This window comes from Pygocentrus nattereri, chromosome 6 (genome assembly GCF_015220715.1).
Source record: "Pygocentrus nattereri isolate fPygNat1 chromosome 6, fPygNat1.pri, whole genome shotgun sequence".
Classification (NCBI taxonomy): domain Eukaryota; kingdom Metazoa; phylum Chordata; class Actinopteri; order Characiformes; family Serrasalmidae; genus Pygocentrus; species Pygocentrus nattereri.
The window spans coordinates 31,491,667-31,518,847 of NC_051216.1; the positions used below are offsets into that span (position 1 = coordinate 31,491,667).

At 39.6% G+C, this 27,181-nt stretch overlaps 2 protein-coding genes across 9 annotated transcripts; both read left to right on the forward strand.

Annotated features, from left to right (window-relative positions):
* Positions 1 to 412: 412 nt before the first annotated feature.
* On the forward strand, positions 413 to 17,338 carry ddx3xa (DEAD-box helicase 3 X-linked a). Of its 8 annotated transcripts, none has more exons than XM_017695260.2 (20): positions 413 to 783; positions 2,227 to 2,278; positions 2,532 to 2,579; positions 3,273 to 3,329; positions 8,156 to 8,332; positions 8,494 to 8,629; positions 8,761 to 8,877; positions 8,979 to 9,078; positions 9,173 to 9,308; positions 9,450 to 9,547; positions 9,749 to 9,847; positions 9,937 to 10,097; positions 10,212 to 10,356; positions 11,369 to 11,513; positions 11,833 to 11,883; positions 12,905 to 13,086; positions 13,167 to 13,284; positions 13,376 to 13,529; positions 13,633 to 13,757; positions 14,410 to 14,501. In XM_017695260.2, exons 1-20 carry the CDS (start codon positions 739 to 741, stop codon positions 14,499 to 14,501), a joined length of 2,238 nt encoding a protein of 745 aa, XP_017550749.1. In that variant the 5' UTR covers positions 413 to 738. The 8 variants fall into 8 exon arrangements, with proteins under 8 accessions (XP_017550749.1, XP_017550748.1, XP_017550750.1 ...); XM_017695259.2 differs by having other exon boundaries at positions 414 to 783; positions 3,270 to 3,329; positions 14,410 to 17,338; XM_017695261.2 differs by having other exon boundaries at positions 414 to 783; positions 3,270 to 3,329; positions 13,633 to 13,748; positions 14,410 to 17,338.
* A 2,633-nt stretch (positions 17,339 to 19,971) lies between these two features.
* On the forward strand, positions 19,972 to 25,193 carry nyx (nyctalopin). Its single transcript, XM_017695162.2, has 3 exons — positions 19,972 to 20,363; positions 21,430 to 21,491; positions 23,273 to 25,193. Exons 2-3 carry the CDS (start codon positions 21,470 to 21,472, stop codon positions 24,670 to 24,672), a joined length of 1,422 nt encoding a protein of 473 aa, XP_017550651.1. The 5' UTR covers positions 19,972 to 20,363; positions 21,430 to 21,469; the 3' UTR covers positions 24,673 to 25,193.
* Positions 25,194 to 27,181: the final 1,988 nt, after the last annotated feature.

The following is a 27,181-nucleotide window of genomic DNA, read 5'->3' on the forward strand; positions in this document are numbered from 1 at the left end:
GCACATTCAAAGACACTGCTTTTAATATGTTACGCGTGATAGCGATTACGAAATATTGCTGTTAAGAGAAGCATTTAGCCCACAGCACAAATGTAAACATTGCGTAGACGCCACAGAACAGGTTGATTCAGTCGGACATGTGAATTATTCGGTTCGAGTGAATCATTCGAAAAAACACGTTCATAAGAGCCGGCGTGATATGAAAAAAGTCGAAGTTGTAATCGGACCTGCTGGTGCTTGCTGTATGATGTGTATATCTATATGTTAATTGTTTTCTGATGTATTATAGTATGTATGTTTTGCGTTATAAACAGCAGGCCTTCTCCACATCACGCTTGCTGGAGAAAAGATGTCTCGCGATATTTCGCGTTGCCGTGTGCTGCCGCAGCCAATGAAATCTCGCGGTGCTGCGTTCCGCGAACAGAACGTCGCGAGGCGCCGCTGGTGGACGACGAGCCGGTTACAGATAGATATCACTAAAGTTTAGGCTAGGGTTTCAGTTTTATCTGCTTTATTGCCTCGATAAAGCTGTGTGTAGGAACAAGAGTAGTGAAAAATTTAGTTAAACCTGTTTTATCGGGTATCGGCGCAGCTCGCTTTAGAATAAACTGAAAGAAGAGGACGAGTGACGTCGTTTGTAAAGGAGACTTGGCTGTAATCCCTCGGCTAGCTTAGCTGGCTTGCTAACAAAGAAAATCTTCTCTGAGAAGGAGTAATCCTCACTAATTTCCTTTAGTTATGAGTCATGTGGTCGTCGACAGTTCACACGGTCTAGATCAGCAGGTAAGCGGTTTGCTGTGCGTTACGTGCTGTAACATCGAAAGAAAATGTAATTACCTAATAAGTTAACTTCTTTATTTTAATTCTCCGCAGGTCGTCTGTAGCTCAGCCGAGCAGCACTATCGTGTTTCTTAACCTCCAGCTTAACTGGATGTCTGACTTGCGTGCTGTGTTTGCACCGACTTCGGTTAAGGTATAAGTTAACTAATGTTAGCTAGCTGGTTTAGTGGCGTTGAACAGCAGGTTAGCCAGCTTCCTCGCCAAGGTGTCCTCGGCTGTCAGGTTGACGTTGTTACCGTGCAGTTTATACTGATGTTATTCATGAGAGAGAAGTTAATGAGCTGAGAGGTGAAACGAGCAGCGTTATTGTGTGCGTGCTAACTTGCTGCGCAGCTTGACAACAACATAATGTGGAAAGAGACTGAAATTTGCTTCCTATTCGCCAGGTTCTTGTTTGGATTTTCCTCGTTCAGTTTAAATGGTGCAGCGCTTTACATCATGGCCCCTGAGACGTTATAATAATACCTACTGCACAAAACTGAACAAAAACTGGCGAATAGAAAGATGATTTCAGCTTCGTTAATGGCGGAGCATCGCACGTTTGTCCAGAGCTAAATAAAGCTTCGCTTAGGCTTCACTAGTCCTGCCTCTGTTCTAGCTCAGGCCCGGGCAGGAGCGAGTGGGCCACTTTTGCCAAGAGTGGCTGGTTAACTTAAAATCAGCAACGGCCGCAGCACGAAAGGGTTGTCGCAGGCGTTCAGAGTCGATCCCAGGTCACAGCTGAAGCTGGTGAGCTGTCTGGCGGATCTCTGTTGTTTTACGGCGAGGAGGATCAGTGCGACAGGCTGCTGCTGAGTTCACCCCCTCCCCCAACATCTTGTCGCCACCAACGTTCGTCGGACATTTTGTTCGCCTCATCAAATGTTACAACGGATTTTTTTTCCTGCATATTTATTTCGTAGGCGAATGCATTGTTTACGATTTTCGACCCCGTGGGACGTCACCTGATCCGTGTTAGCGCTGTAATCCAAGGTGCCGGAATTGACAGATACTCAGTAGGACGCGATCGGCTGTGATCAGCCAGTGAGTGAATGCACTGACTGGTTGATTTTACAGCACGTTCGTCCATCAGATCACGCTTGCACAGTATTCCCAACATGGTACAGTCCCATCAGTCCGTGGAACAGTGGTTGTTTACAAAATATCTAGCAGTCGTGTCTGAGTCAGATCATGGTTTTAGTGCTGTTCATGCTTTTGGCTACAACGGGCTTTGGCGTGTGATTCTCTCACGTGTGAAAAGAGCGATGCAGACACAAGATCATGGATTCCTGTTCCAGTGAACGCAGACTTTAGCTGCACTTTGCAATTGTTGTAGACTAAAAGTTGATGTATAGCTGGAATGTGCCGCTTTGTGTAGTAACTTTTCGTGGACTTTGTCTTTTCTAGCTTTCTGCCCTAGACTTGAACTCTGCTGACGGGCAGGGTGGAGGCACTGGCAGTAAGTTTCCCATTTAAAAGCTTGTCTCAGGTTATATGGACATATATTAACTATGTACATTTAAAGGCAACGTTTCTGCTTAACAAACACACTCTAAGAAATATCCCTTGTGAATAACGTTAGACACAATTTGTGCAGGAATATGGCTGCAATAAGTGCATATGCTTTTCACAATCAGCTTTTTTATTGCAGTGCAGATGTTGGATGACAATTAATGTACTTGGCTTTTTTCCCCTCTTCCCCCCCCCCACAGAGCGTTACATTCCACCTCACTTGAGAAACAAAGATGCTGGTAAAAATGGTAAGGTTTTTATTTAGGCTGTATCAACAACCATTTCTTTCTTTTTTGAAGAACTGTATAAAACATTTAATTTTTTTTTTTTGATCAAATTTTAAAAATATTTGGTTCTATAGACTTAAGCTCTGGTGTTCTAGTAGCATAACTAATATTTTATTTAACTTTTTAATCTCGTAGAACATTTGTCTTTTCACAGTTTAGGTCATTTTTTTAAATGTAGGATCTTACAATATGTTTTATAGAGTGTATGAAAGAGGAGCATTGTAAGGATCATGAGCATCAAAAGATACCACTGTCAACAGCTGTTTCATTAACAAGCTTTCATATCAGTTTACATAGACCTACCTGATTTGGTCTTTAGATTGCAGTTATTTAGCTTTTTTTTTTTTTTTTTTTTTTTTTTTTTTTTTTTTTGTCTTAGGCTTCTACTTTTGATTTGCTGAATTAAATTAATCAGCATGATTTTGCTGTGATTTTAATTCACACTTTAATATGAACTGAGCTACATATGCATACCTTTTTGTTTCGGGAAGCTAATTGATTTTGAAGATTAGCCAGTCTTGTGGCTAATGCTGTAACATCACTGTAAAGAAATTTTAAACGGAGACTTGTTTGAAAGTCCTATACAGCTGGTTTTTATATTGGTCTTTGCATTATTTTTCTTACTTTGACTGCATTTTCATTTTTTCACAGCAGGAAATGCTTATTCCTCTGGTAGACAGAGCGGTTATTCAGTGCCACCAGTACTGAGCTGTAAGTTTGTTTTGTCAGCTTTTGCTGAGGGTGCTCTGCATTCCTAAATGCATGAAAGTTTATTTACATATAGAACCAATATATAGGGGCAAAAATAAATGGCTCAAAGCTTACTTTGCTTCCTTTCAGTAATCTTAACACTTTGAACAGATCAAGCTAAATGAGTCTTTGCCACAGTTCACTGTTTTTGTTGAAGTAGCCAAACCTCTGTGTGCTTTTGCCTGACGACTGCTCCCCATAATTAGCTAGCAGTTCTGGTTGTTTGTGTTCGTGTCCTTTTTCTCTCTTGTTTTCAAGTCAAGACTATGCATGTGCCGGGAGGGTAGACGCTGTACGTGCACAATTTACCACTTGTTGCCATCTTTTTAATAGGCAGGCACCTTTTTTTTACGATGTGAAACTGTTCCACAAGTTTCTCCTAAACAGTATCCTCAAAGTTGGCATCCTGAGAGAAACCCCAGAAACAGAAATAACTTTCATACTGGATGGGATGACTTTAGGACTGGTAACTATTAGATTAAGCATCCATTCTCCTGCATTTCTCTCACCATGAAGGAAGTGGTTGTTAAGTACCCTATGCCTCTGCTCAGGTTACCTGCGACACCCTTCCCAGGAACTTGCCTTCTATCACACCTACAGTGGTGGCTGGCCAGAGAGATGTGGTATACCTCCATGTATCTGCATGGGACTTGTGCAGTGAACTCCCCATAGAGCTGACTGATCTCAGGCTGTTCTCAGTGAACTGTCACATCATTATGACTTTGTGAGAGAGAGAGAGAGAGAGAGAGAGAAGTTAGCAAACTAATTTATGCTCTAATATTGTGATATGAAAGCTTGCTTTTGCTGCATGCCTTATTGTGTAACTTTATTTATTTGTTTCTACTAAAGTAATGTGAATGTTCTGACATCATGTATGCAAATATGTCATAGCTGTATGCTGGCCTTGAACTGGACTATTAGTCATGAAAGGAAGTGGGGGAATAGCATTGCTCGATCAATATCTAATCACTTCGCTCATGACTGCATTCTAGTAAGTAGGGTTTTCTTTCTGCCGCTTGCAGTACATGTGTACTTTCTATTGATGCATTTGAAGTTAAGGTGCTTTTCTAATGGTGTGTACAGGAAAACAAAAGGTACCAGTTACTCTGCTCATACTGACTGGGACACTGAGTTGTACCCTTGACATCCATTTCAAATTTGGCTTAGTTCGGAAGCTATTTTCAGATGGCCACTCTAGGCCATCCCTGCCCTTAAACAAACACATTGTTACTTTCTTCTTTTTAATATTGATAATTTTTTTATGTATCATTTGCAAGTAATCTGCAACAGAACATCTATAGATTCTGTTTTATTCAATATTTAGTTTTTGTTATTTAGTATTTCGTGTATGTCTTTCATGTGTTAAATTATACTATAATTACCCATTTACGTTAAAGTTGTCTTTCTTCAGAGCTCCAGTTCTTGATCATTTCTGAAATGCTGAAAATACGTTTTACTATGATAGTTGTCTCTCATAAACAAATTTTTAGAGGAGTCTAAAATGAATAATTTTGAACGCTTCATTTTTGTTCACAACTTCCTAGTATCCTATTGATTATTTGAAACAAATGCTTTAAAGGTCTAGTGTACTAGTATCACTTTATACCAAGTTGGTTTTATATTATTGAAAACAATAAGTGCATTTATATGCACGTAATAATCTGATAACTGCAGAAAATCAGAATTTGTCAGTAATCCAATCAACGTGTTCATATGCGCTAGAGTAATTAGATAATTTGAAACTCCAGGTCAGTGTGAGTCAGGCAATAATTCAATTACTGCTTTGTGACTGGAATGATGTAAATGCAACGTAAAACTCAAATGTCATGCTGTGGCTTTTTTTTCTTCTATAATTTCACATCTTAAAAATTAGTATGCGTAATCTAGAATATAAAGAAAATTGAAGTGCTTAATGTCGTCAAGCATGTAGTTGTACGCACAGACCTGAGAAATCCGAAAGAAATCAGAGTAAGGGTGAACATGAGCAGAAAAATCTAATTGCTCAGCTAAAATCCAGCTCTCCTTATTGGATTTTTATAATGAGATTTCTAGACATTACTTCAATCTAAGAAATCAAGAGTATGCTGTTTACATGACCTCTTGAATAATCAATCAATACCTTATCTGTATCATTGGCGCTTAAATATTTAAAAATATCAGGACTTTGGGGGTCGTTTGTTTAAATAGTAAATATCTGCATCTGTACTCTATTGGCTAGTACCTAAGGATCTGTTATTGAAACGGGGGGTGTGGTATTGGTGCGTCCCTACAGTAGTGCATTTGGAAAAATAAAAATAAGCTGTAATTGGGGAGTCTGTTCATTCCAGCAGCACAGCAGTATGTTGCTGTAGTGTTATCTAGATTTGGTTCAAGTACATATTGATGGGAGATTATTGAAATTGAATTGTTTACTTGCATAATAGTTAATACACACTTTGCCTTCTGTTGCATCTTCAAGCTGCTTTGTTGGAATTATATTTTGGTGCATTCTTGGAGGAATGCTGTGCACTGTAACTGCTTTTTGCCAGTCAGAAAAATCCTGTTATCTGGAGCTAGGCTTGCTGATGCTCTCTCAGACCAAGTTTGGAAGAATGTTCCACATAGTCCCATCAGCATTTTCCATTTTTCTGCAGTGAGGATAGTATTTGCCTGTTCGATGGCACGTTTGTGTGATAGTGATGTGAATCTGAAGTGGAGAATTTTGGGGGACTGCTGGTTTATGCTCCAGCTAATACCTGTGTGTGTCACTTGCAGCCTCTCCTGCGCGCACTGACAGCAGTGTAACCACCGATGGGAATGAGGACGCAGCCAGTGTGCTCAGCTGGGCTGACCGCTGTGGTAAATGTTAGAGCAGCTGCCAGTGGTATGGCATGCCCTTTCATGGCTGTTTTTGGCCAGCAGTTTGTTACCCAGACTGGAGCAGAAACTTTCCAGGATTTTTTCAATGCTTGGAGGCCAGGGCTGGGGTCCTAATACTATATTATGTTGGTACAACTGAGCACCAAAGTATGTAAAATGGTTGTTATAAAAATATAGAAGGTAGATTTGTGACCACTAAGCAGGCAAAGTACATCGACAGCTGATATGTGCGAGTAAATGGAGGTATTTAAATATTATCAGCCTGATATTGGGTTACAGTTGACAATTATAAATAAGAAATCTAGTTGTAAATGTTTATAGCTTGCATGCATTGATGCAAGAGTTGCAGATGTTCCTTATTTTGGACTGTCTCAAATGGGTAGTATAGAGGATCGTACTATTGCTTCACGTGCAAAAATTCAGTTCTTCTTTCAGGCAAGCACACCACTGCTGTACTAATAAGGGAGCAGCACAGTAAATGTCCTTAGGTGAGGCTGATGTGCACTTGGAGACGGGCCTATATGTTTCTCTGACAAACTTGCTCATTTGACTTATTTCTACTGGGCAGTGCAGTACGGTACCGTTTTTAATCCAAACGCAGAACTCTCTAACGTGGCTGAGTACCTGCATCCCTTTGCATATCTATTGTAAAACTAGGAAGAATTCTCTGGAAGTTCTGTGCTGGTAACATATGGTCTTATGTGAGGCTATTATTAACTGTAATCACATAAAAACAGGGACAAGAACAAAAGCTTAAGCTTAAACCTTCTTATTTACCTTTTCTTTGTATTTAGTTTTTGAGTCTCATACAGTGATTCTTGCTATGTAGTTAGTGGTTTGTAGGTTGTCTGACAGGTTATGACAATTCTGTGAAGATTGCTCTTGATTGTATTATTTCTTTAAGTCGCAGATTGGTATGCTTGATACCACTACACAGCAAATTGCCTCCTCGTGGGCCTGTTACTCCACTGTATTTGCCCAGTGGAAAAAGGCCACTTTCAATGCAGCTTCTGATCCACTCCTCATGATGGAGCAAAGAGAGAGCAGCACAGCTGTCTGGCAACTTTTCAAAACCAGATTATGACTGCCAAATGTTTTAAACTAGTAACTAATATGGTAAAACATCACACCTAATGGAACGTATAATAATGTGTTGAATTTGCTGTCCATAGCAGTAGTGTGCTGTCCCCTTATTAGTGTCACCTTGGGAAGAATGCACTGTAGCCACACAACAGTAACCTTTTACAGAAGTGAAGATTAGTCAGTAGATATCTATAGTTGGCTTTCTATTTTTTTTTCTTGTATACAATAAATAACTGGATTCTTGTTTTTCATTTCTGTGAACTTGGCAATTTATTTTCTGATTATTTAACTTTGATAAAAGCAGTTATGTAACAAGAATGACTCTGACCTTCCAACTTTGGAAGCATTTGAAACATTGTAATTTAGTAATAGACTTCCAGAAAATTTTCATGGATGAATCCCCCATCCAACTCATTTAGTGAACTGTCATGAATTTGAAAGGATAACAGTAGATCTGTGCAATGTCGTTTCTCTTTGGTTGAAAGCAATCTGTAAAGGGATAACTGAGATTCTGGCATGGCAAAGATGTGTTAGGTGGCTTCATTTTATTTTCAGTGGTAGGAGGGTTATTTCTATTTGTAGGCAAGTGTTTCAGTGAACTGGGCCTGCCTTTTGAGCTATGGTGTGAACCTGTTTATCTAGTTCATCTTTTTGCTCAGTGTTGTACTGAAGCAACACTAGTTTGCCTTCACTTGCTTTTTGACAACTACAGCTCGCTCAGCCAGAAGCAGTGAGACCATTTGTGTTGGCTTGGCTTTTGGCTACCCTCCCTCAAATATATGCAGTTTTGTCAACTCCACCTCAATTGCTTCATCTGATCTACTAATTTCTATCCTCTCCGGAAGACTCTCCTGGATGGGATGTTGGTCGTAGCAATGGCTTTGTTAATGGATACCATGACAGTCGCATGAATGGAGGCGGAAACTTTGCACGTGGTCCTCCTCGCAATGACAGAGGTGGCCGTGACAGCTTCCGTGGCAACAGGGGTGGTGGTACCTTCAACCAGCCCATACATACCACAAGTAAGGACTGTAATTCGTTCTTTTTTTAATTTATTTTGTTTAAAGATGTATTTTAGCTGTTTTCAACCAAAGGACAACTGGCTTTTACCATTTCAAATGAAAGGTTGTAGTTTGAATTTATTTTAGCCATTCATTTCAGTTCATTCATCTAAACATTTTAGACTTTGGTGGCTATGATAACAAAGATGGAGGATGGAACACAGGATTGAACAGGGATGCCTATTCTAGCTTTGGAGCACGTTCTGACAGAGGGAAGCCTGCATTCTTTAATGACAGAGGGACTGGATCGAGAGGAAGGTAAAGGAGACATGAATGAGATTTTAAGTACATTTACCTTTAAACTGTAAAGCTACAGACATTTTTATTTAGGGAAATTTGATGGTTTAAAGGGTCAGTAATGTTGGGATTCTGTATTTTACTTTGGTCAGGTATGAGCGTGGGGGCTTCGGTGGCAGTGCTGGAATGGGAAACAATCGGTGGGTAGAGGAGTCCAGGGATGAAGAGGACTGGTCCAAGCCTACCCCACCCAATGAGCGTCTGGAACAGTACGTACCACGGCCTGCTGCTAATCACACTTCCTGAAAGAGTCCATCTGCCACTTTCTCTAAGCTCTTATGTTCTCTCTTTCTGTCTGTCACACATACAGTGAGCTGTTCTCTGGAAGCAACACAGGGATTAACTTTGAGAGGTATGATGACATTCCTGTGGAGGCCACCGGAAATAATTGTCCTGCTCCTATTGAGAATGTAAGTATGTCAGCGATGATTTGCATCACTTAGCAAATCTGTCGTTTAAACAGGCTAACACAGTAGCTCATTGTGTTTTTCTGTTACTTTTCAGTTCCATGATGTTGATATGGGGGAGATCATCATGGGTAACATAACTCTGAGCCGCTACACTCGTCCCACTCCCGTGCAGAAGCATGCCATTCCCATCATTAAGGCCAAGAGGGACCTAATGGCCTGTGCTCAAACGGGTAGGCTATAAGCCACATCAGATGTCAGTCTGAGCTCGGCCTTGCACTCCCATCTGGAGAAACGGAAGACCTGAATATCTGTGCCTGTGGACGTGGCAAACTGACACCATGCTTTATTACTCATATGCTCTGTTTGCTCAGGCTCTGGGAAGACTGCGGCATTCCTGCTCCCAGTGCTGAGTCAGATTTACACTGATGGACCAGGAGAGGCATTACAGGCTTCTAAAGCCAGTGGTCAGGTACACATATGATACAGTTTTGTTAGAATCTTTCTGCTGTGAGGGGTGTGGTGTGTTTTCTTTTTTTTTTTTTCCCTATTGATACATTTTTACATATTCATGTTTAGTTGGTGGTATTTATAAATCGGTATGTATTGGTTTAGCAAATTGACTTTATGTTGTAAAGTAATAGTTAAAATCTTAACAGCATTTCTTTAATAGGAGAATGGAAAATATGGTCGCCGGAAGCAGTATCCTATCTCTTTGGTCCTGGCTCCAACCAGAGAACTTGCTCTACAGATTTATGATGAAGCCAGGAAGGTATGTCTGACTAGTTCCTGAAGCTTGACAGCCCGTATTTGCCCTCAGCCATTATCAGTACTAATGCTCTGGTGTTTCTCTTTTTGTAGTTTGCATATCGTTCCAGGGTGCGCCCTTGTGTGGTATATGGAGGAGCTGACATTGGCCAGCAGATCCGTGACCTGGAGAGAGGTTGTCATCTGCTGGTCGCCACACCTGGGCGTCTTGTAGACATGATGGAGCGAGGCAAGGTTGGCCTAGAATATTGCAAGTGAGTGCTAGAAACGGACACACGGCCTCTTTATTTCCTCTGAGTAATTAAATTGCTCTTTGCTTCTCCCTAACACGATTAGATTGTGTTTCAGCCTATTTTTTCCCCCACCAGTTACCTGGTTCTGGATGAGGCTGACAGAATGCTGGACATGGGTTTTGAGCCACAGATCAGACGTATTGTGGATCAGGACACCATGCCACTCAAAGGTGTACGTCAGACCATGATGTTCAGCGCTACCTTTCCCAAGGAAATCCAGGTACAGAAGCATCTTGTGCACATATGCTCATGTTGGAGATCGCTCAAAACCATGACAGTAAAATCTCCTGAATTTGGTCCAATTTACAGCTTCATGGCCAAAAGATAAGATCTTTTATTAGTCCGACAACAGAGAAGTTCAGTGCTACATCAACAAAGGGATATCGAGGCACTAAAGAAAAGTAACGAAGAGAATTAATCAGCAAGTAATTAACCTTGTTAATTGCTTAACAGGGTATTACACTGTTACTTGTTGCTATATAGACAATATATATATATATATATATATATATATATATATATATATATATATATATATATATATATATATATATATATATATATGTATATATATATATATATATATATATATATGTATATATATATATATATATATATATATATATATATATATATAAATATAAATATATAAATATAAATATATAAATGAATGGTGAAAATAAAATAAGAATATAAATTCTGTGTTTCACGAAAATATAAAGACTTATAAATAAATAAAAGCAAGATATTTACCTGATTGCACATGTGGTACTGATTTTATATTACACATGGGAACGGTGAGGAGTCCCAACAACATATAACAATGTAAACATGAAAAGAAAAGCAAAAAATCTCTATGCTGTAGAGACATTTTACAAGTATACCACATGAAGTATTGATTATTTCGCACACAGGAAATGATGATAAATTCAGTTTGTGTAGTAGGTCTGTGAGGTCTAACGGGTGGAGGAGGGTTCTAGTGGGAGCAGTGCTGGTTGTATAGTCTAACAGTAGTAGGAAGGACCTGCGATGGCGCTCCTTCACACACAAACTATAGGACTTTTTTTTTTTTTTTTTTTTTTTTTTTTTTTTTTTTTTTTTTTTTTTTTTTTTTTTTTTTTTTTTTTTTTTTTAGACAAATCCACTGATTCCAGCCTATAACTGATAAATCTTTCCACCTGTCATTTCCTTCGGTGTACGTCTATGCATAATATAGCCACTCTTATTTGCAGATACTGGCTCGTGACTTCCTTGAGGAATACATATTCTTGGCTGTGGGCCGTGTGGGTTCCACCTCAGAGAACATCACCCAAAAAGTGGTCTGGGTGGAGGAGAGTGACAAGCGTTCATTTTTGTTGGACCTTCTCAATGCCACAGGTAGAAACACACATTTCCATCCTAGGCCATAGTCTGTGTCAGTAGAAAGTTCTAAAATGAATGCTGGTTCAAAAGGCCATATAAAACAAGTAGGGGGAGTAAGGTTTTGAAAGGTTCAATGTTTGTTGCAGAATTTGACAGTAATCTTCTGTCTAATGTAATCCATGTTTGAGGATCTTAAGGAGTAGATGAATATTAAAGGATATTTTCAATAGAAGTTGTTATGCCTGCTTTATACTGCATCTTAGAAGTTCTTTGTAGTAACGTTGAGTGGTGAAAGGTGCATTAAGTTTACTGGGAGATTTGGTTTTATTTAAAGTCATTCCAAGTGAGGTTCAGGAAAATGCAACTGAAACTCCTGAGAGACCAGGTAAGTGTGGACTTTTCAGTCCGACATTTCACATTCCATTGGCTCGTTTGTTTAAGTTATGTTTTTCCTTCATGTGCTTAAATATGCTTAGCATTTTTGGGCGGATGCTTGTCTGATTGACATAAGCATTCACTCCTTAAATCTATCATTTTTCATTTTGGTATGCATATTTTGCCTGCGATGTGACCCATTTTCCATCCTTTTGGATGTTGCCTCTGGAAACCATGGCTAACCATGGTAACAGATTTTCCAGTTGTGGTCCCAGAGTCATTTTAAGGGTCTTGTCAAAGTAAGCCTATTGCTTCAACTCAAAGGAGATGTTCTTTTAAAATGGACTAGAGAAAATAAAATGGTTGATATGGTGTTTCCATGGTTACCAGCACAACAGCCAACATTAAACAGATAGAGATGAATGTGAGTGGCTGCTTTGTTGAGCTCTCATCTGTATCTTGCCATAGCAACTCGGCACTAAGACAAAAATGCATGTAGAGAAGCCTCATCGGTCAGTGTTACCATGCCAACGTTATCTAAGCAAAGGCTGCTGCTATTCCTGCAGAGAGCTGCTGGGAAGAAACTGAGGAGTGAATGGAGTCGTTTCAGAGCAAGGCCTTGTTCACTCCTGACTCTCTCACCTCTCGTCCTTTTGTCGAGCTTTGCTCTGATGACCCTTAAAGAGAGATTGTAAAGAAGCTGTGACAAACATTGAACCCAGTTAAATTTCCTTAAGGTTTTTTCCCCTTTTTTTTTGTTTTTGTTTTTGTACAATACCAAGGTTTTTTACTTTTTGCTTTTTCATTTTTAGTGAGAAGGAATTTTGCTTAATTGTCGTCAACAAATGCAAAATCACACTTGCCACACCCCCATGTCTTTAGGTGTTTGTGTATTTATTTATTTATTTATTTATTTATTTATTTATTTATAGTTCAGAGCAGCACCCAGCACTCTCTTGTTTTTGGATCCTCATCTTAAGCAGATTGCTCTTATGTGGAATATAGACCTCAGACCTTCTCTCTGGCTACAGGCAAAGATTCTCTCACACTGGTGTTCGTGGAGACTAAGAAGGGTGCAGATGCTCTAGAGGACTTCCTCTATCGCGAGGGCTATGCCTGCACCAGTATCCATGGTGACCGTTCTCAGAGGGATCGTGAGGAGGCGCTTCACCAGTTCCGCTCTGGGCGTTGCCCTATTATGGTTGCCACAGCTGTGAGTAGCTTCTGAATTTTCCTTTCAAAAGTATGTAGACTTTGTGTCTCCCTGACACTTCACATTCTTCACTGATACAGGTGGCAGCCCGTGGACTTGATATCTGTAATGTGAAGCACGTCATAAACTTTGATTTGCCCAGTGACATTGAGGAATATGTCCATCGCATTGGACGCACTGGGCGTGTGGGAAACCTTGGTAAGTTCATAAGCCAGCTGACTATAGGATTGTTATTTATGTTGAGTTTACTTGGTGTTATTTTATTAATTGTGCATGTGTTTTTGTTCAGGTTTGGCCACCTCCTTCTACAATGACAAGAACAGCAACATCACCAAAGACCTGCTGGACATCTTGGTGGAGGCCAAACAGGAGGTTCCTTCCTGGCTAGAAAGTTTGGCTTTCGAACACCAGCACAAGAGCAGCAACCGTGGACGCTCCAAGAGGTGCAAGCTCCTAATTATTTTGGGTCTTTTCATTAATTTTGTGGTAAATGTTATCTTTCAAAGTATTTTAAGTTCTAAGGCTCTCTGTTACATGGGTCTGCAGGTTCTCTGGAGGTTTTGGGGCCAGAGATTATCGTCAGATGCCTGGAGGTGGCAACGCGTTTGGCAACCGTGGCGCTCGCAATGCGGGAGGCCATGGGGGTAACCGGGGTTTTGGAGGTAATAAGGGTAAGATGGTATTATGATTATGATTGTGGGTTTTTTTTTTTGTTTTTTTTTTTTTTTATAAAAAACCTAAAAGCATGGACCCATATAAAACAAACATTTAACATCAAAAAACAATTAATTATTTCATTGGGTTCTGCGTACGGAACTTTACTGTAGATATGGTACATCACTGTACTTGTTTAGCCTTAGTGCAAGATTATGTAATTCATATCTGACCACATTTCCTTCTTGGAATCATCTTAGTTGACGCATGAATTTTTCATCAAATCTCTCGGTCCTGTAGCAATTCAAAATATTGTGTGAAAGGGGTGGATTAACCTCTGTTTTCATTCATCAATGGCTCTGGTTAAAATGAAGTGGAGTTGACGATCTGTCTAGCTGTGCATTTGTGACATTCATTTTAATAGAGCTTTTTTTTTTTTTTTTTTTTTTTAACCCCACCCTGTTTAATGTCGGTATGTCTTTGGGGCTACCAGAGTAAGTTTCTCTTCTGCATCCCCATGCTTAAAATTCAGAAACTGTCTTTCCAAGTTGAATGAAAAACCTGCAATTGGACAATTGGGAGTTGACAAATCAAATTAATCATTAACATTTGTGAAGTACAAGATATGGGCTTTTTTAATTTAAAAAAAAATTTTTTTGTCTCTTTCAGGTGGCTTTGGGAATTTTGTCAGTGATGGCTATGGGGGAAGTTATGGAAACTATGGAGGAAACTACACCCAAGTAGACTGGTGGGGGAACTAAAATGTCTCAGTGCAGTGGGTCACCATGCCAAACTAGCTGAATGGAAACCACATGTTAACATAGCCAGACTCTACGCCCTGTGTAGCTTTAAGAACTCGCAGTACATTACACGCTGTGATTCTCTGTCTGCATTCTGAATGGAGCTTAAAGAGAGAGAATGGCACGTGGCAGAACCAGAGCATCACTTTCAGATAGGAAACAATGTGGATGCCCAGTTATGTGTTTGATCTACAATCTTGGACTTAGTTTTCAGCTGCACTTTTCTTTCTTTGTTTAGAAACTAAATGAAATGAGGATCATTTATATGTTAATGTACTGTGCCTTTAAATTTAGACAGGAATTTTGTTTCATCATTTCACTGAATGAACTTGGCCAAGAGCTCAATTTCTTTTTGTTGTAAAGGCATATTAAAGCTTGTACTTCAATCAAACCTTGGCAAACAACAGGAAGATGTGGCTCGAATGAGTCACGATTCCATTTGAACTTCAAATTGTCACAGGGATATCATGTAGCCTACAATACAGGCCAGAGAACTAACAGCTCCTGGAACCAGCACAGAAGCGGTGGATTCAAGTGTTGATTCCTCTGTGTGACAACTTTTGTTCTAAGGGACAAAAAGTTCTGACTTTCTTTTGTTTTTTGTTTGCTCACTCTATCCTGGATAGGCACCTATTTAGGGATATGGTAGTCTTCAAAAAGGCCATTCCAGTTGTGATAAAGATATTCATAACAAAATGGTAGAAACACTCAGTTACTGACACTGTTGTTTAAAAAAAAAAAAAAAAAAAAAATGTACAGTGCTGGAACTTGTTACTCCACTGCTTTTAATTGACCTGACAGTGTTATGGCAGCTAGTAAGTACCATATGCTAGCCACTGTAAGTGGGCAATTTTTTGTTATTTTTTCTTGAAACATTTCGAAAGGCAAGTGGAAGATTATTTAGAGAAACAAAAGCAGTTTTGATGAAAACCAAAAATGTTTCTTCACAAAAAAACAAAAAGATGCCTGCCATTTTTTGAAGGCAAAGTTCAAATGGCTTCTAACGGACCATAGTACCAAAGCGGCCATGCCTCTCGTCATGGCCACTTTGGTCGTCTACGCATGCTAGTGTTTTGTTTTTTGGTCAAGGGCAGAGGACAAATTCTGTCATAGGCTTTACTTTATTACATTTATCTCTTTTCAAGCTGCGTTGGAGGCATGGCTCCTTTTTTCCTAGGCAGAAGCATTAGGAGATGGCTGTGAGTTCATTCTGAGGCATTGGCAGATATATGCACAGGGTTTTCTGAGTCAAGCCTGTTGAGCTATTGGGCTCCACTGCACCATAGTGGTCAGGATCACTGTGCGGTGGCTGAGAACCAGGTTTTTCATCCTGGTGGTACATTTTAATGCTGTTGTCTCCTGGAGTTCATCTGCTCTGATGTTAACTAACCGCTGGCGGCGGAGCCAGCTTTCTGCTTCCTTTAAAGAGGAAGGAAGCTTCAGAGAGGAGGAGAAAAAAGGCATTTTAACTTAAGTGCAATAGATTTCTTCTCAAGTGTGTTGTGCCTTGACATTTTTTAAATTGATGAATTCAAGCGGATGCACTGACAGTATTGAGAACTTAAAGACGAATGGTGCTACTTAAGTTAGGTCTAGGCCCATGTATGTTGTGCCCATCAAGTTTTACAAAGTTCTTTTATTGCACATCTGGAGTTTTATATGAACGTCTTGAGTGCGTGTCCACAAGCTTCCAAATATTGTGAATGGAGAGAGAAACGCAGCTTGTTTACAAAAGGGGAAGGGATCTCAATATTTACCAGGATTTATTTGGGACCAGGGGGATCAGCAGTGGGGAATTTAGCTATTTGCACACAGATTTCTAGATTCTACTTTTGCTGCTAGTTTTGTGTAATTTATTAAGCATTTTTTGAGAAATATTTATTTTTATAAGCCTCAAAGTGATTCTTTGAAAGTTTCAAGAAACTTGACCAAAAGACAGTACAAAAACACTGGCACTTGAATGTTGAATGTCACCTGTATGCGTGAAATTTCTATACTTCGGGGTAGTGTGAGCTTTTTAATGTTTCAGACATATTGGACTCAGTCAGTATCCACAGCTGTTGAAGGCCTATAGGCCATATTTCTATACTAATGATTACTAATTGGCTCTCGAAATTGGAAATGGGGGAAAATAAATATAAAAAAAAAAAAACATGCCAAGGTTTGGAACAAAGTGTTCAAATGACCTAATAACTTAAATGTATCAGTACGAAAAGTGTCCAGTTTCTCCAAATGTGCATTTTTTTTTTTTTCCTTTTAAAATTGGATTGTGTTCTGTTACAATTTTTTTTTGTTTTGTTTCAGTGAATGTCTGGCACATGGCAATCTTAAACATGTGGTTCTTCTCTATTGTTGCATTTGCATATATGGGGCCTCTGGGTTTGGGCTTCTGAGGATCAGTTAGCAAGCGGTACTGCTAGCTATAAGTCTTACTGTGGATTTGCAGCGTTGAATTCATAACCTGCCAAGATGGAAAGAAGCTTATCGCTTGCTAGCTTTCCTGAGAACAACCCAGAGCACCTTAGACTTAGTATTTGCTTTATGTAGTAGTGTATGTAGAAGCTATGCACTGCATGAGAAGACTCAGCTGTGCATTTATTGTATGATTTTTACCAAAATAAAAGTTTGAAATGCTAATTCCTTACAAAACCAAGCATGTTTTCTAAAACACTCAATGTAGCAAAAATGGGGGGAAAAACATGTAGCAGCTGTTAATAGTGTGGCTAAAAGTTATTGGCATTGTTTGGATTTCAATTGGCTTAAGTTTGTTTACAACATATAAATTCATTCTTTCGTGAGCTCATTGTCCTGTGTCTTATTTTCATCTTTTGCAAATACAGTTTTCCATCTGTTTTATCAATAAGGGGAAAGAACAGACTAGACCTTTTGTGATTCAACAGTGGTGTTCATAGAGTATAGAGACTAGCGTCTAGTGTATAAAATGATCAAATATTGCAATACTTTCATATACAAATTTTTTAATCTGTAATTTACTTTATACTAAAGCAATTAAGGCAATTTTAATCAGTGATGGAAACATACATTAGAAAAGATTGTTTTTATAGCCTATAATTAAGCACAATGTAAACCAATTATCATTTTTGATTTTGTGTGAAAATGCTAGGAAATATTACAAGTGCTCAGAAGGAATTGAATAGAATTGGGGGGGGGGGGGGGGGTTTGATGGTGTTGTCATAGCAAAACGCATGTTGAGAGAGGTCCACTAAGAATGGCTGAACTGGTTCAATCTGACAGAACAGCTATGGTAACTCAATCATTGTGATAGTGGTGATAAGAAAAACATGTCAGTGCACTACACGTCCAACTTTTAGGCTGAGGGGCTACAACAGCAGACCATGTTGGATTATACCTCCCATCATACTCCCCAGAAGTGGAGAGATGGACAGATGCAGCCTGGTAAAACAGCCTGGTCAATTTCTGCACTTTCTGGTTGAGGCACACAGGTGGAATTTGGCACCAGCAGACAAAATCATTGGACCCATGCTGCCTTGCGTCATCAGACCAGGCTTGTGGAGGTGGTGTTATAACATTTATAACAATCCACCATCACTTGAAAACCACAGCCTGAGTATTGTTGCTGACCATGTGCATCCCTTCATGGCCACAATTTACCATCTACCATGGTAGTGCACCATGTCACAAAGCAAAAGTCAGAGATCTGAATCCAATAGGTTTTCTAGTTCCTAGTATCTGAGCTCTTGTGCATCTCATTTGTATTTGGTTTGAGAAAAGTGTGAACGGTTCACACTTTTCAGCAGTCTTTGGGAAGTTTTCAGATGTATTAATATGCTACAACAAAGTTTTTCATCCTGGGAATAATTACAGCTGCTTAACTATAAAGTACCAGCTCGATGAATTTGCAGTGACCTTTCCCTGAATTTGCATTTGAGGTATTTTGATGGTGTTGTCATAGGTTTATTTTAAGGGACCCTCCAGATTTTTGATTTTGGGACATTCAAGGGGTTCAAGAGTTTAATTCGGGGGTCTGGGACCCACTAGGACCACCTGTAGTGCACCCCTTGTTTACCATTGTGTCACATCACCTTTCTTTTTAACAACAATTGGGGACTGAAGATCGCATGGGATCCAGATTTGAAAGCAGATTCTTCTCACGCCCAAGTCTTCAGCTCACAACTGTACAGGCCTTTGTTGTATTTTGTGGCATGCGTTACCAGTTTTCAATGTTCTGGACTTCAGGCAGGAAAGTAGCTCCCTCTGATCATAACACGTAACAGAATGCTAAGGACTAGACCTCTCCTGGATGCTCCATGAATAATTGCCCTGCTTATGGTGTTAACATTTCACAATGTGCTAGTCTCTAAATTGATTTGTTGCATATAAGCTTATATTTATTTTTTTAAAAATGTAGTTGACAATATGAGACATAGAGCTGGGTAATATGGTAACGTAATAATCATGATGCTTGAATTTTTCATGGTATGCAATATATCACAATTATTTTTTCCCTGATGTCTGATAAGTTAGCACAGACAAATTAGTGGCACATTTCAGCTATGACTCCAGTGGTTTCTATTCAACATTTCATATACAGAGATGTGGCGACTAATTATGCTTTCTTTAGTAATTAAACATGAAGTTGTACTGGTACTGACGGTACCGACAGTATGGTCAGAACAGCATATTATATCGATTTATGTAACAATAAATATTGTCATATTGTCCAGCTGTACTGAAACAATGTCTGTGTGAGGAGTGGGATTAGAATCACCTGGATCAGCATTACAGATGAATGTATAATTTATTTGTAGAGGGCTAGAAGTGCAGTGCAATGAATAAAATGCAGATGTGGAAGAGTAGCCCTGCTCTCCTGGAGTACAATAAAGGTTATCAAATTTCAGTTTGGACCATCAGTCAAATCTAGACAGAGGTCATTTTTTTCCGATAATACCAATTTGATTCTAATATCATTGTACATTCTCAATAAAAAAGACTAGTCAACTTCACATAAAGATGACCTGGAAATAGGATCTTGGCCTGACAAGTCGGCATCACTTAACTACACTGACCATTGTAGCTGGACATGATTATAGTCATTTGTTCTGGACACTACTTATTCTTTTAGTTGGCCCACAGTTTGTGGAATGATGTGCTTGATTCCTAAGTCAGTGGGAAATGGCAGTATAGGTGAGGTAAGATGCTGAGCCTTTCCTGTAGAGCAGGGGTTCCCAAGTCCCAGTCTTGGGGACCCTTTGCTCAGGCAAGAAGGTGCTTGCTTATTAGTAAATCAGTTGAATCACGTGTGCTGATGAGACAAAGCTCATGCATTTCAAACCCTCGTAGTATCCATATCACTAAATTACTGAGTAAAACACATGCTGAGGCATGAGGACACTGAAGCAGGGCAGTGGCAACATCTTTAACGAAGGCATTAATGCACACTCGGCAGATGTTAAGGTTTCCTGAAAAGTTTGCTGTGGCACCCCATATCCACCGTCTGCTATCTGATGTAAGAAGATTGCAGGTTGTAATCTGTATGTGCCACGCAGGCCGCACAGGCAGCCGCCGCTGATCTCTGAGCGCTGTTTTACCCAGCTGTAATCCCGTAGCCATCTAGAGGATTTTTCTGCCATTAAGTGATGGCTTTTGGAAAAGGGAGTGCTGCTTAGTGGGGCCACACACACATAGGCATGTATGTACACACCCCTCTTGGGACCTTTAAATCCATTCAGACGTTCACTTAGAAGCACACGGTGCTGACAGCGTGACATGTCAGAGTGGACTCATGGATATGTTTTTACTAGTTTTCACTTTAGGTGGAGGTGTGTTGCAGTTGATCAGAAGGTAAGCAAACTTGTGCAGTGGACAGATGCATAACTGTGTCGTGTAATTTTTTCTTTTTGGCTTACAAAATTTTAGTGAAATTGTAGTAACAATCTGAATGGCTGATGTCTTAAAAGTAGGTGTGTGTTGATGTGGGAAATCTGGCCTGATACTGATATACAGTACTTTCCAGGTATGTGTCTGATGATGCTGATGCATTTTATAAAATGTTCTAATTGGGACTAGAGTCACCTGGATCAGCTTTACATTTGTTTAATAACTGCATTCTGTTTTATCCTTATGCAAGTGACTAGCATATCACTGTTGTCTGAAGAAAACATATCTCCAAAAATAATAACTTTACAGGAGAAGGAGAAAACCTGCTTTACTTTTAATGTGTCAGAGGACTTTTTTCCAAGTCACTTTGGGCCGTTTCTTTTGCTCCATTCTTCATGAAATTTACATACGATATAAAGGACAACAGGCATTTTCAAATTATGTCAAAAACTGAAAAACAAAAAGGAGAAATGAGGTTTTCTTTTGATAGCAGCCATATGCAGTAATCACATTGGTATTAGCAGGTAATTAAAATACGTGTTTTATTCATTGTACTGCACCTTTAACCCTCTATGAATGTTACATTCCTCTCTAATTCACATTCAGGTGATTCTAGTCCAAATTTCCTAATTTTTAATGAATGTTTACTGGTTTTTGATAACACAACACGGAAACACAAACAAATGGGAGGGGTGGGGTGTTATGATAGCATTCACATCATACCCATAGGCCAGCAATCAAAGCAATGAACTTTAAGAGAAATATTTAAATACTCTGGCCCTACAAGGCCTTGACAAAAGCAATAGCATCCAGTTCTGAATTTTGACAGCCTTAGGAAATCTAACTATGGCTGCAGTTTGTCGATTGTGTTAAATGGGTTAGAATCAACAGAAATGTACCCGGAAAATATCGGATATCAGCCAGAATGACCACATCGACACATCCCTGTTGAAGGAAGCAGAGTAGACATAATCCTTTCTAGATGAAATGCACTTCTCAGAAATATAACAGACCATCTTTTTCATTTCAGGCATTTTATCCTGACATGCCACAGGTGAAAAGGCTCCGCGATGTTTGTCACTGTTATAGCTGGTAAGAACCATACATCATTAAACAGACCTGCTATTGCATAATCTAGAACTGTTCAACAGTCTTTGGTGAAAACAAAAACGATGAGAGCGGAGGTGCAGTCAAATTTTAGGTCATGTTCTGTGTCGGGATGTGCTTAGAGCAATTTAACAAAGTACAGGTGAGTCGCTGTTTGTAGCCAGACAGAAAGTCCAGGGGACAAACAATGTCTGCGACTTCTGTAAGCTCCAATCTGCCCTTCTTAATCACTGTAGTCATTTCCACTGTGAAAGCTTATGACTATTAAATGACTTCTACATGGAACGGTTCCTGTTGGTCCTCCTAATTGTGCCCTCCTTCACTCTTATCATTTTCCCAAATCTGAATAGAAAGTATATCGTTTCTATGTAGCTGTAATAACTGAACTTTCCTGAAGATGTGGCAAGTTTTAATACTACAAATGCACCATAAATGTGACTGCAAACTTTGAGTCTAGGATAGCAATTGAAAATTTTCCACTGCTAGGACTTCTGTTTTATGCATTGTTTTCTGTTAACCCATTAAGAGTTTAATTAATGTGAGAATTCTCTTTTATAATCAGACATTGTACAATGAATAATAACAAAAAGCAACATTTAGATCAGTCACTTGTCTTCAGGGATTTTCCATTATGACAAAGCAAATAGGTGAGTCAGACTAACGGCTTTGTAAAATAAAGTTTTTATTAATACACATATTAATATACATTTTTATTAATGTTACATAGTTCAGTTTATCCGACCTTTTCTCTCGAACATGTCTGCTCTGCTCACTTTAGCGTTTTCCCTGCATTGTCACTGAATTGTTAATTCACTAATAAGTTGTGCACTAGAGCAGAGAAATTAATTATGCAGGGCAGTGGGTTCTCAAGGGCCTGATCTGGGAACCAGTGCTGTACTCTGTATTCTTTTTAATTAAATACATTATCTGTCATTTTAAAATATATACAGTACTGTGCAAAATTTAGTGACCTCCTTTCATTTGCTTTTTATTTCCAATCTATGGCCATTCAGTACAAGTTAGTCATTTTTCAGGAGATTTTTCTGAGGATGTTAGATAAGATAATTCACTTGCATACGGAAACCGAAAGTCAGAGGAAAATGGAAAGGAAGAGAAAAAACTACGTTTTAAAAACGGGAGTTCAAAAAATGATTAAAACATAGAAAATGGGACTCCTAAGTCCTTAGTTGTGCAAGTCCTGGTAGACATCAGATACACAAAGGTTTAATCTTTGAGACAGAGGAGAAAATCAAGCTCCACTTTTGCTTCAGATCTGAAAAAATCCACTGGTGTTTTTGTCCGTCCTTCCACTGTAAGACAGCAACCCAACACTATGAGTCTGAAAGGATGTGCAGCTGTCAAGAAACTGCTTTCAGAACAATGGACTGACCACCCCAGAGTCCAGGCCTGAATGTGTTTGGGATTACTTGGACCATGAGAAGCAGAAAATGTAACCAACTTCTAAGACTGAACCTTGGCAATGTTTAAAAAAATTATTTGAAAAACTGAAACCAAGTCACCTGAAAAGAATGGAAGCTGGAATAAAGGCAGAGTGTGGACACCCCAAATACTGAAAAAAAATGTTGAGGCTTCTGTATAAATGTTTTCTGCTTTATCCTGATACTGAACAATGAATAACTTGTATTTAATGGCTGCTTTGTCAGGAAATGTATTGAATGAAGGGTGGATTTTACTGTACATAACAATTAATTGGTATCTAAAAAAACCATAAAGACCTTAGACCAGAATTTTTCCCTCTCTTGCAGTGAGTTTCCTGATGCTGCCGCACGGCGTGGCTTTGTGGGCCTGTACCCGCTCCTGCCCCCCCAGTTGCACGTGCACTCAGGAGAAAAGTTGCACGGTGCTGTGTGACCGCGCCAACATGGTTGAGCTTCCTGCAGAGTTCCCTTGCGAAGCCTCCTCCATCAACCTGGAGAAGAACAGCCTGAAGTTCTTGGCCGAGCGAGCCTTTGGCACTCTTCCCTCGCTCAAGTCGCTCTCCTTGGACCACAACAACATCTCCTTCATCACACCAGGGGCTTTCAAAGGGTTACCAAACCTGCTGGAACTCAAGATGGCTCACAATGAGTACATTCGCTATCTCCACACGCGCACCTTCACCTCGCTCAAACGTCTGGTGCGCCTGGACCTTTCTGATTGCAACCTCTTCAACATGCCTGACCGGATCTTCCTGGAGCAGATATCACTGAAGGAGCTGCTCTGCTTCCAGAACAATTTCAGACGCATCCCAGGTGCTATACGTGGAATGGAGAACCTGACACACATTTACTTGGAGCGCAACAAGATTGAAGCAGTGGCCTACAACTCTCTGCTGGGCCTGAGCAACCTCAAGTATCTCAACCTACAAGATAATCGCATTAGCGTCATCCACGATGAGGCTTTTAAGGACCTTCGTAGACTGGAGAACTTTTACCTGAACGACAACCTGTTGGCTGAGTTGCCTCAGCAATCTTTCAAGGGTCTCAATCGTCTCAAGATGTTGAATCTGGGTGGTAACTTGCTGACCAACGTCTCCAAAAACTGGTTTGGTGATCTGGTGGAGCTGGAGGTGCTCTACTTGGACCGGAACCGTTTGTCCTTCATCGAAGTGGGTGCTTTTGAGAATTTGACCAGCCTAATGACGCTGCATCTCAACAGCAACAACTTGACTACACTGCCTTTCACTGTCTTCCAGCCTATCTACTTCATTGGACGCCTGTACTTGTTCCGCAACCCCTGGGAGTGCAACTGTGAGCTAGAGTGGCTGAAGGAGTGGATGGAGAGCTATAAGCTGGTGAGGGACATCCCATGCACTTCCCCTTCTTCAGTAGCTGGATTGGACCTGAGTGAGGTCATGTATGCTCGTTTGAATGGCACTTGTGTGGACCCTGCAGAGCTAAACTTGACCACAGCTATCCCTGACTACCCCACCACTGAGAACAAGTTTAATAGCCTGATCTCCAAACTGCTGCACCAGGAACTGAGGGAGGAGATGGGGAATTCCACAGAAGGTCCAAGGAATGGCACGCTGCTGGAGCCAGCAGAGGGCCAGGTGTCTTCAGCCCATAGGTCGTCTAGTGCTGGTAAAATCCTGCATCTCCTGCTGGCCTGTCTGTTCTTCCTCCAAGCTCCAGCCTCTCTTTCCAGTCTTATTAATGCCTCATGAAAGTCTGGCACATGGAAGAAGAGACAGTTTGCCAAGAGAGAAGAAAACGTTTGGGCTAAAGGCTGTGTAGATGAGATTTTTCCTAGAGACTTGGATTGTATGTCTCGACAAAACAAGGAAATGCCAGCTGCTATGGTCCTGAAGAAACCTTTCTCAGAAATGTGATACTGTTAGAGAAACTGGTTTGAATAGTTGATTTAAAGAAATCAAAGGACAATTCCACCAACACATGTGGATGTGGCTGAATGACTGTTTTTGTGTATTCTCAGAATGATTAGCTTTTTTTAAAAGTGATAATTACAGATGTCTTAGTATATGTAAGATACTAGTTTAGATAAACTATATAGAGTGATGACAGTTGCCATAGAGATTGGAAAATGATGTTGAATTGCTATTGCATTACATGTGCATTCTCATAAAAAATGCACTTTGAGCTTTAGGGGCACTTATTCACTCAGGATTTTGAGTAGTGGCCATCCGCTTATGGTGTTGTTATAGGAAACTGGGTTGTACAGTTAGTGTTACACCAAAATAACACTTTTGCTGTCCAAAAGAAGAAAAGATTTGTACAGTTAGTACTAAATAAGTGAAGCTAATTTCAGAGGTAAAATCGTACTGGTTTTGTTTTTTTGTTTTTGGACAGTTGTGATATGGAATATAAAAAAATATATAATTGTGGCAATACAGCTCTAGAATAGGGCTGCCTAAAGATCTGGCCATCTGAAAACACCACTCACCAAATAAAAAAAGACATTTTTATACTATAAACAAAATGTATTACTTTTTTGTTTTCCTTTTAAGATTGTATTTTTCAAATGTTCAATTAGTAAAATAAGTGTAATGTTATGAAATGCATCTACCTTCGGTCCACTTTGAGTCCTATCAGCCCTGCTGCAGAGGCTGTGCTTACATAAAAATTGACCTTTACTATAAACACTGCATCAACATGAGTTATGGTAATATTGACGTACTTCAACTGCAATGGAACGTGCTTCATGCTTTGCTTTGTTGCGTAATTTTATGTCATTTGTGAGCAGGTAATGTTTCATAAGGCTAAACCTGTTACTGTCATTTTAACAGATGGTGTTACATGCTTGCCTCTCATATGATTCTTTCAACTGGGTAAATGTAGACGTTTCTAGTTTTAATAAATGCATTAATCTTCTTTTCACGCAAGGCTTAGCTGTACTCGGCTCTCTAAGCTGCTCTGTATCCTAACCAAATGGAATGGCTTTATCATTGCATTTTGCTCCTACGATCATATCTGCTGTACAGTATAGGTCGCATACTTAATGTATTTAGACAGAAGGCTCCAACAAAGAATGATATTTTCCTGGCATTGTCACAGTGCATACAGCATACACACATACGCGTATGACTGGTTACTGAGTACATCATGATGCACATCAAGATTACATCTGCTAGTTTTCAGGCAACATTCATTAGGCTACGTCACCTACATAAGACTTTAAGAAAGGCTCATTCATTTACTGCCGTGAAACGACGTCATGGACAAATGCAGCCTTTGTAAAAACTGCTTTTGAATAAGCCTGGTAGATTGTTAGTTGTCATGAAAGGCTTGTGCAGGAGTCATATTGCTTTCTGTATGTTGCCTTTCAATAAAGCATTACTGTTTTTTTAAAGAGATATGTTAATATACATTCAATACTAATTCAAAAATATTTAGCATAATTGCCATAGAGGTTTGGAAATGCTGTTCAATTGCTACTGCAGTACATGTGTGTTCTAATACCGATGCATTTTGTGTGTTATCCTCAATAAAGCTAGTGTTCCTGGTGTAAGCCCAGCAGCACTGTGGCATTGTGAATGTGAATTAATCTTCTGATCGGTGCTGTTGTGCCTGGAATGAGGCCTTGAATTAATACACGAGTCACACACTGGACTGGAAGGACTCACTGAGTAGCACTGCAGTGTTTTTATTCCAAGACGTTTGGTCTGATTTAGGAAAAGACATGATGGGGATCACTCCTTTTGAAAGACTGACATCTTTTTTTACTTCATTCTTCATTTTTACCATTAAATGAATCCATCGGTTAATCAGGAATCAACTAATCCACCAGCTGAACAGACACAGAGCTGCAGCTTCATGAAAAAAATGAGCTGGTTCCGTTTTCTGGTCACTTGCTGTGCTTTCTTTAGTTTTGTCTTTACGGAGGTGGCGCAGTCTTAGGTTACTGCAGGAAAGTGTAATTGGTCACTAATCGCTTTGTCTGATTATTAACTTGGTTTAGAGTCATGGTGTTATGCTTTTTGTTTTTGTTAGTCATGCAGTCTTTAGCATGCTAACCAACCAAGTGATGAAACAATAACAAATTGTAATATTTATTTATGTAGCAATTTTCAGTGGAAGTGCTTTACAGACAGGCGATAAAGCGTAACAGCAATAGAAGAAATTAGCACTGATTCAAAATCATATAAGAAAATGACATCAAATTAAAAAGATAAATGCTAAAAGATGTAGAATTTTAATGAAATGCTTACTTAGAGA

What these genes read in the sequence shown, in the direction of transcription:
- nyx (XM_017695162.2), top strand. Translation starts at nt 21,470, where the DNA reads ATGTTTGTCACTGTTATAGCTG. An exon ending in GTTTGTCACTGTTATAGCTG is followed by an intron (nt 21,492 to 23,272) that starts GTAAGAACCATA and finishes CCTCTCTTGCAG; the next exon opens with TGAGTTTCCTGATGCTGCCG.
- ddx3xa (XM_017695259.2), top strand. Translation starts at nt 739, where the DNA reads ATGAGTCATGTGGTCGTCGACAGTTCACACGGTCTAGATCAGCAG. An exon ending in GGACCTTCTCAATGCCACAG is followed by an intron (nt 11,514 to 11,832) that starts GTAGAAACACAC and finishes TTTTATTTAAAG; the next exon opens with TCATTCCAAGTGAGGTTCAG. An exon ending in CTATTATGGTTGCCACAGCT is followed by an intron (nt 13,087 to 13,166) that starts GTGAGTAGCTTC and finishes TCACTGATACAG; the next exon opens with GTGGCAGCCCGTGGACTTGA.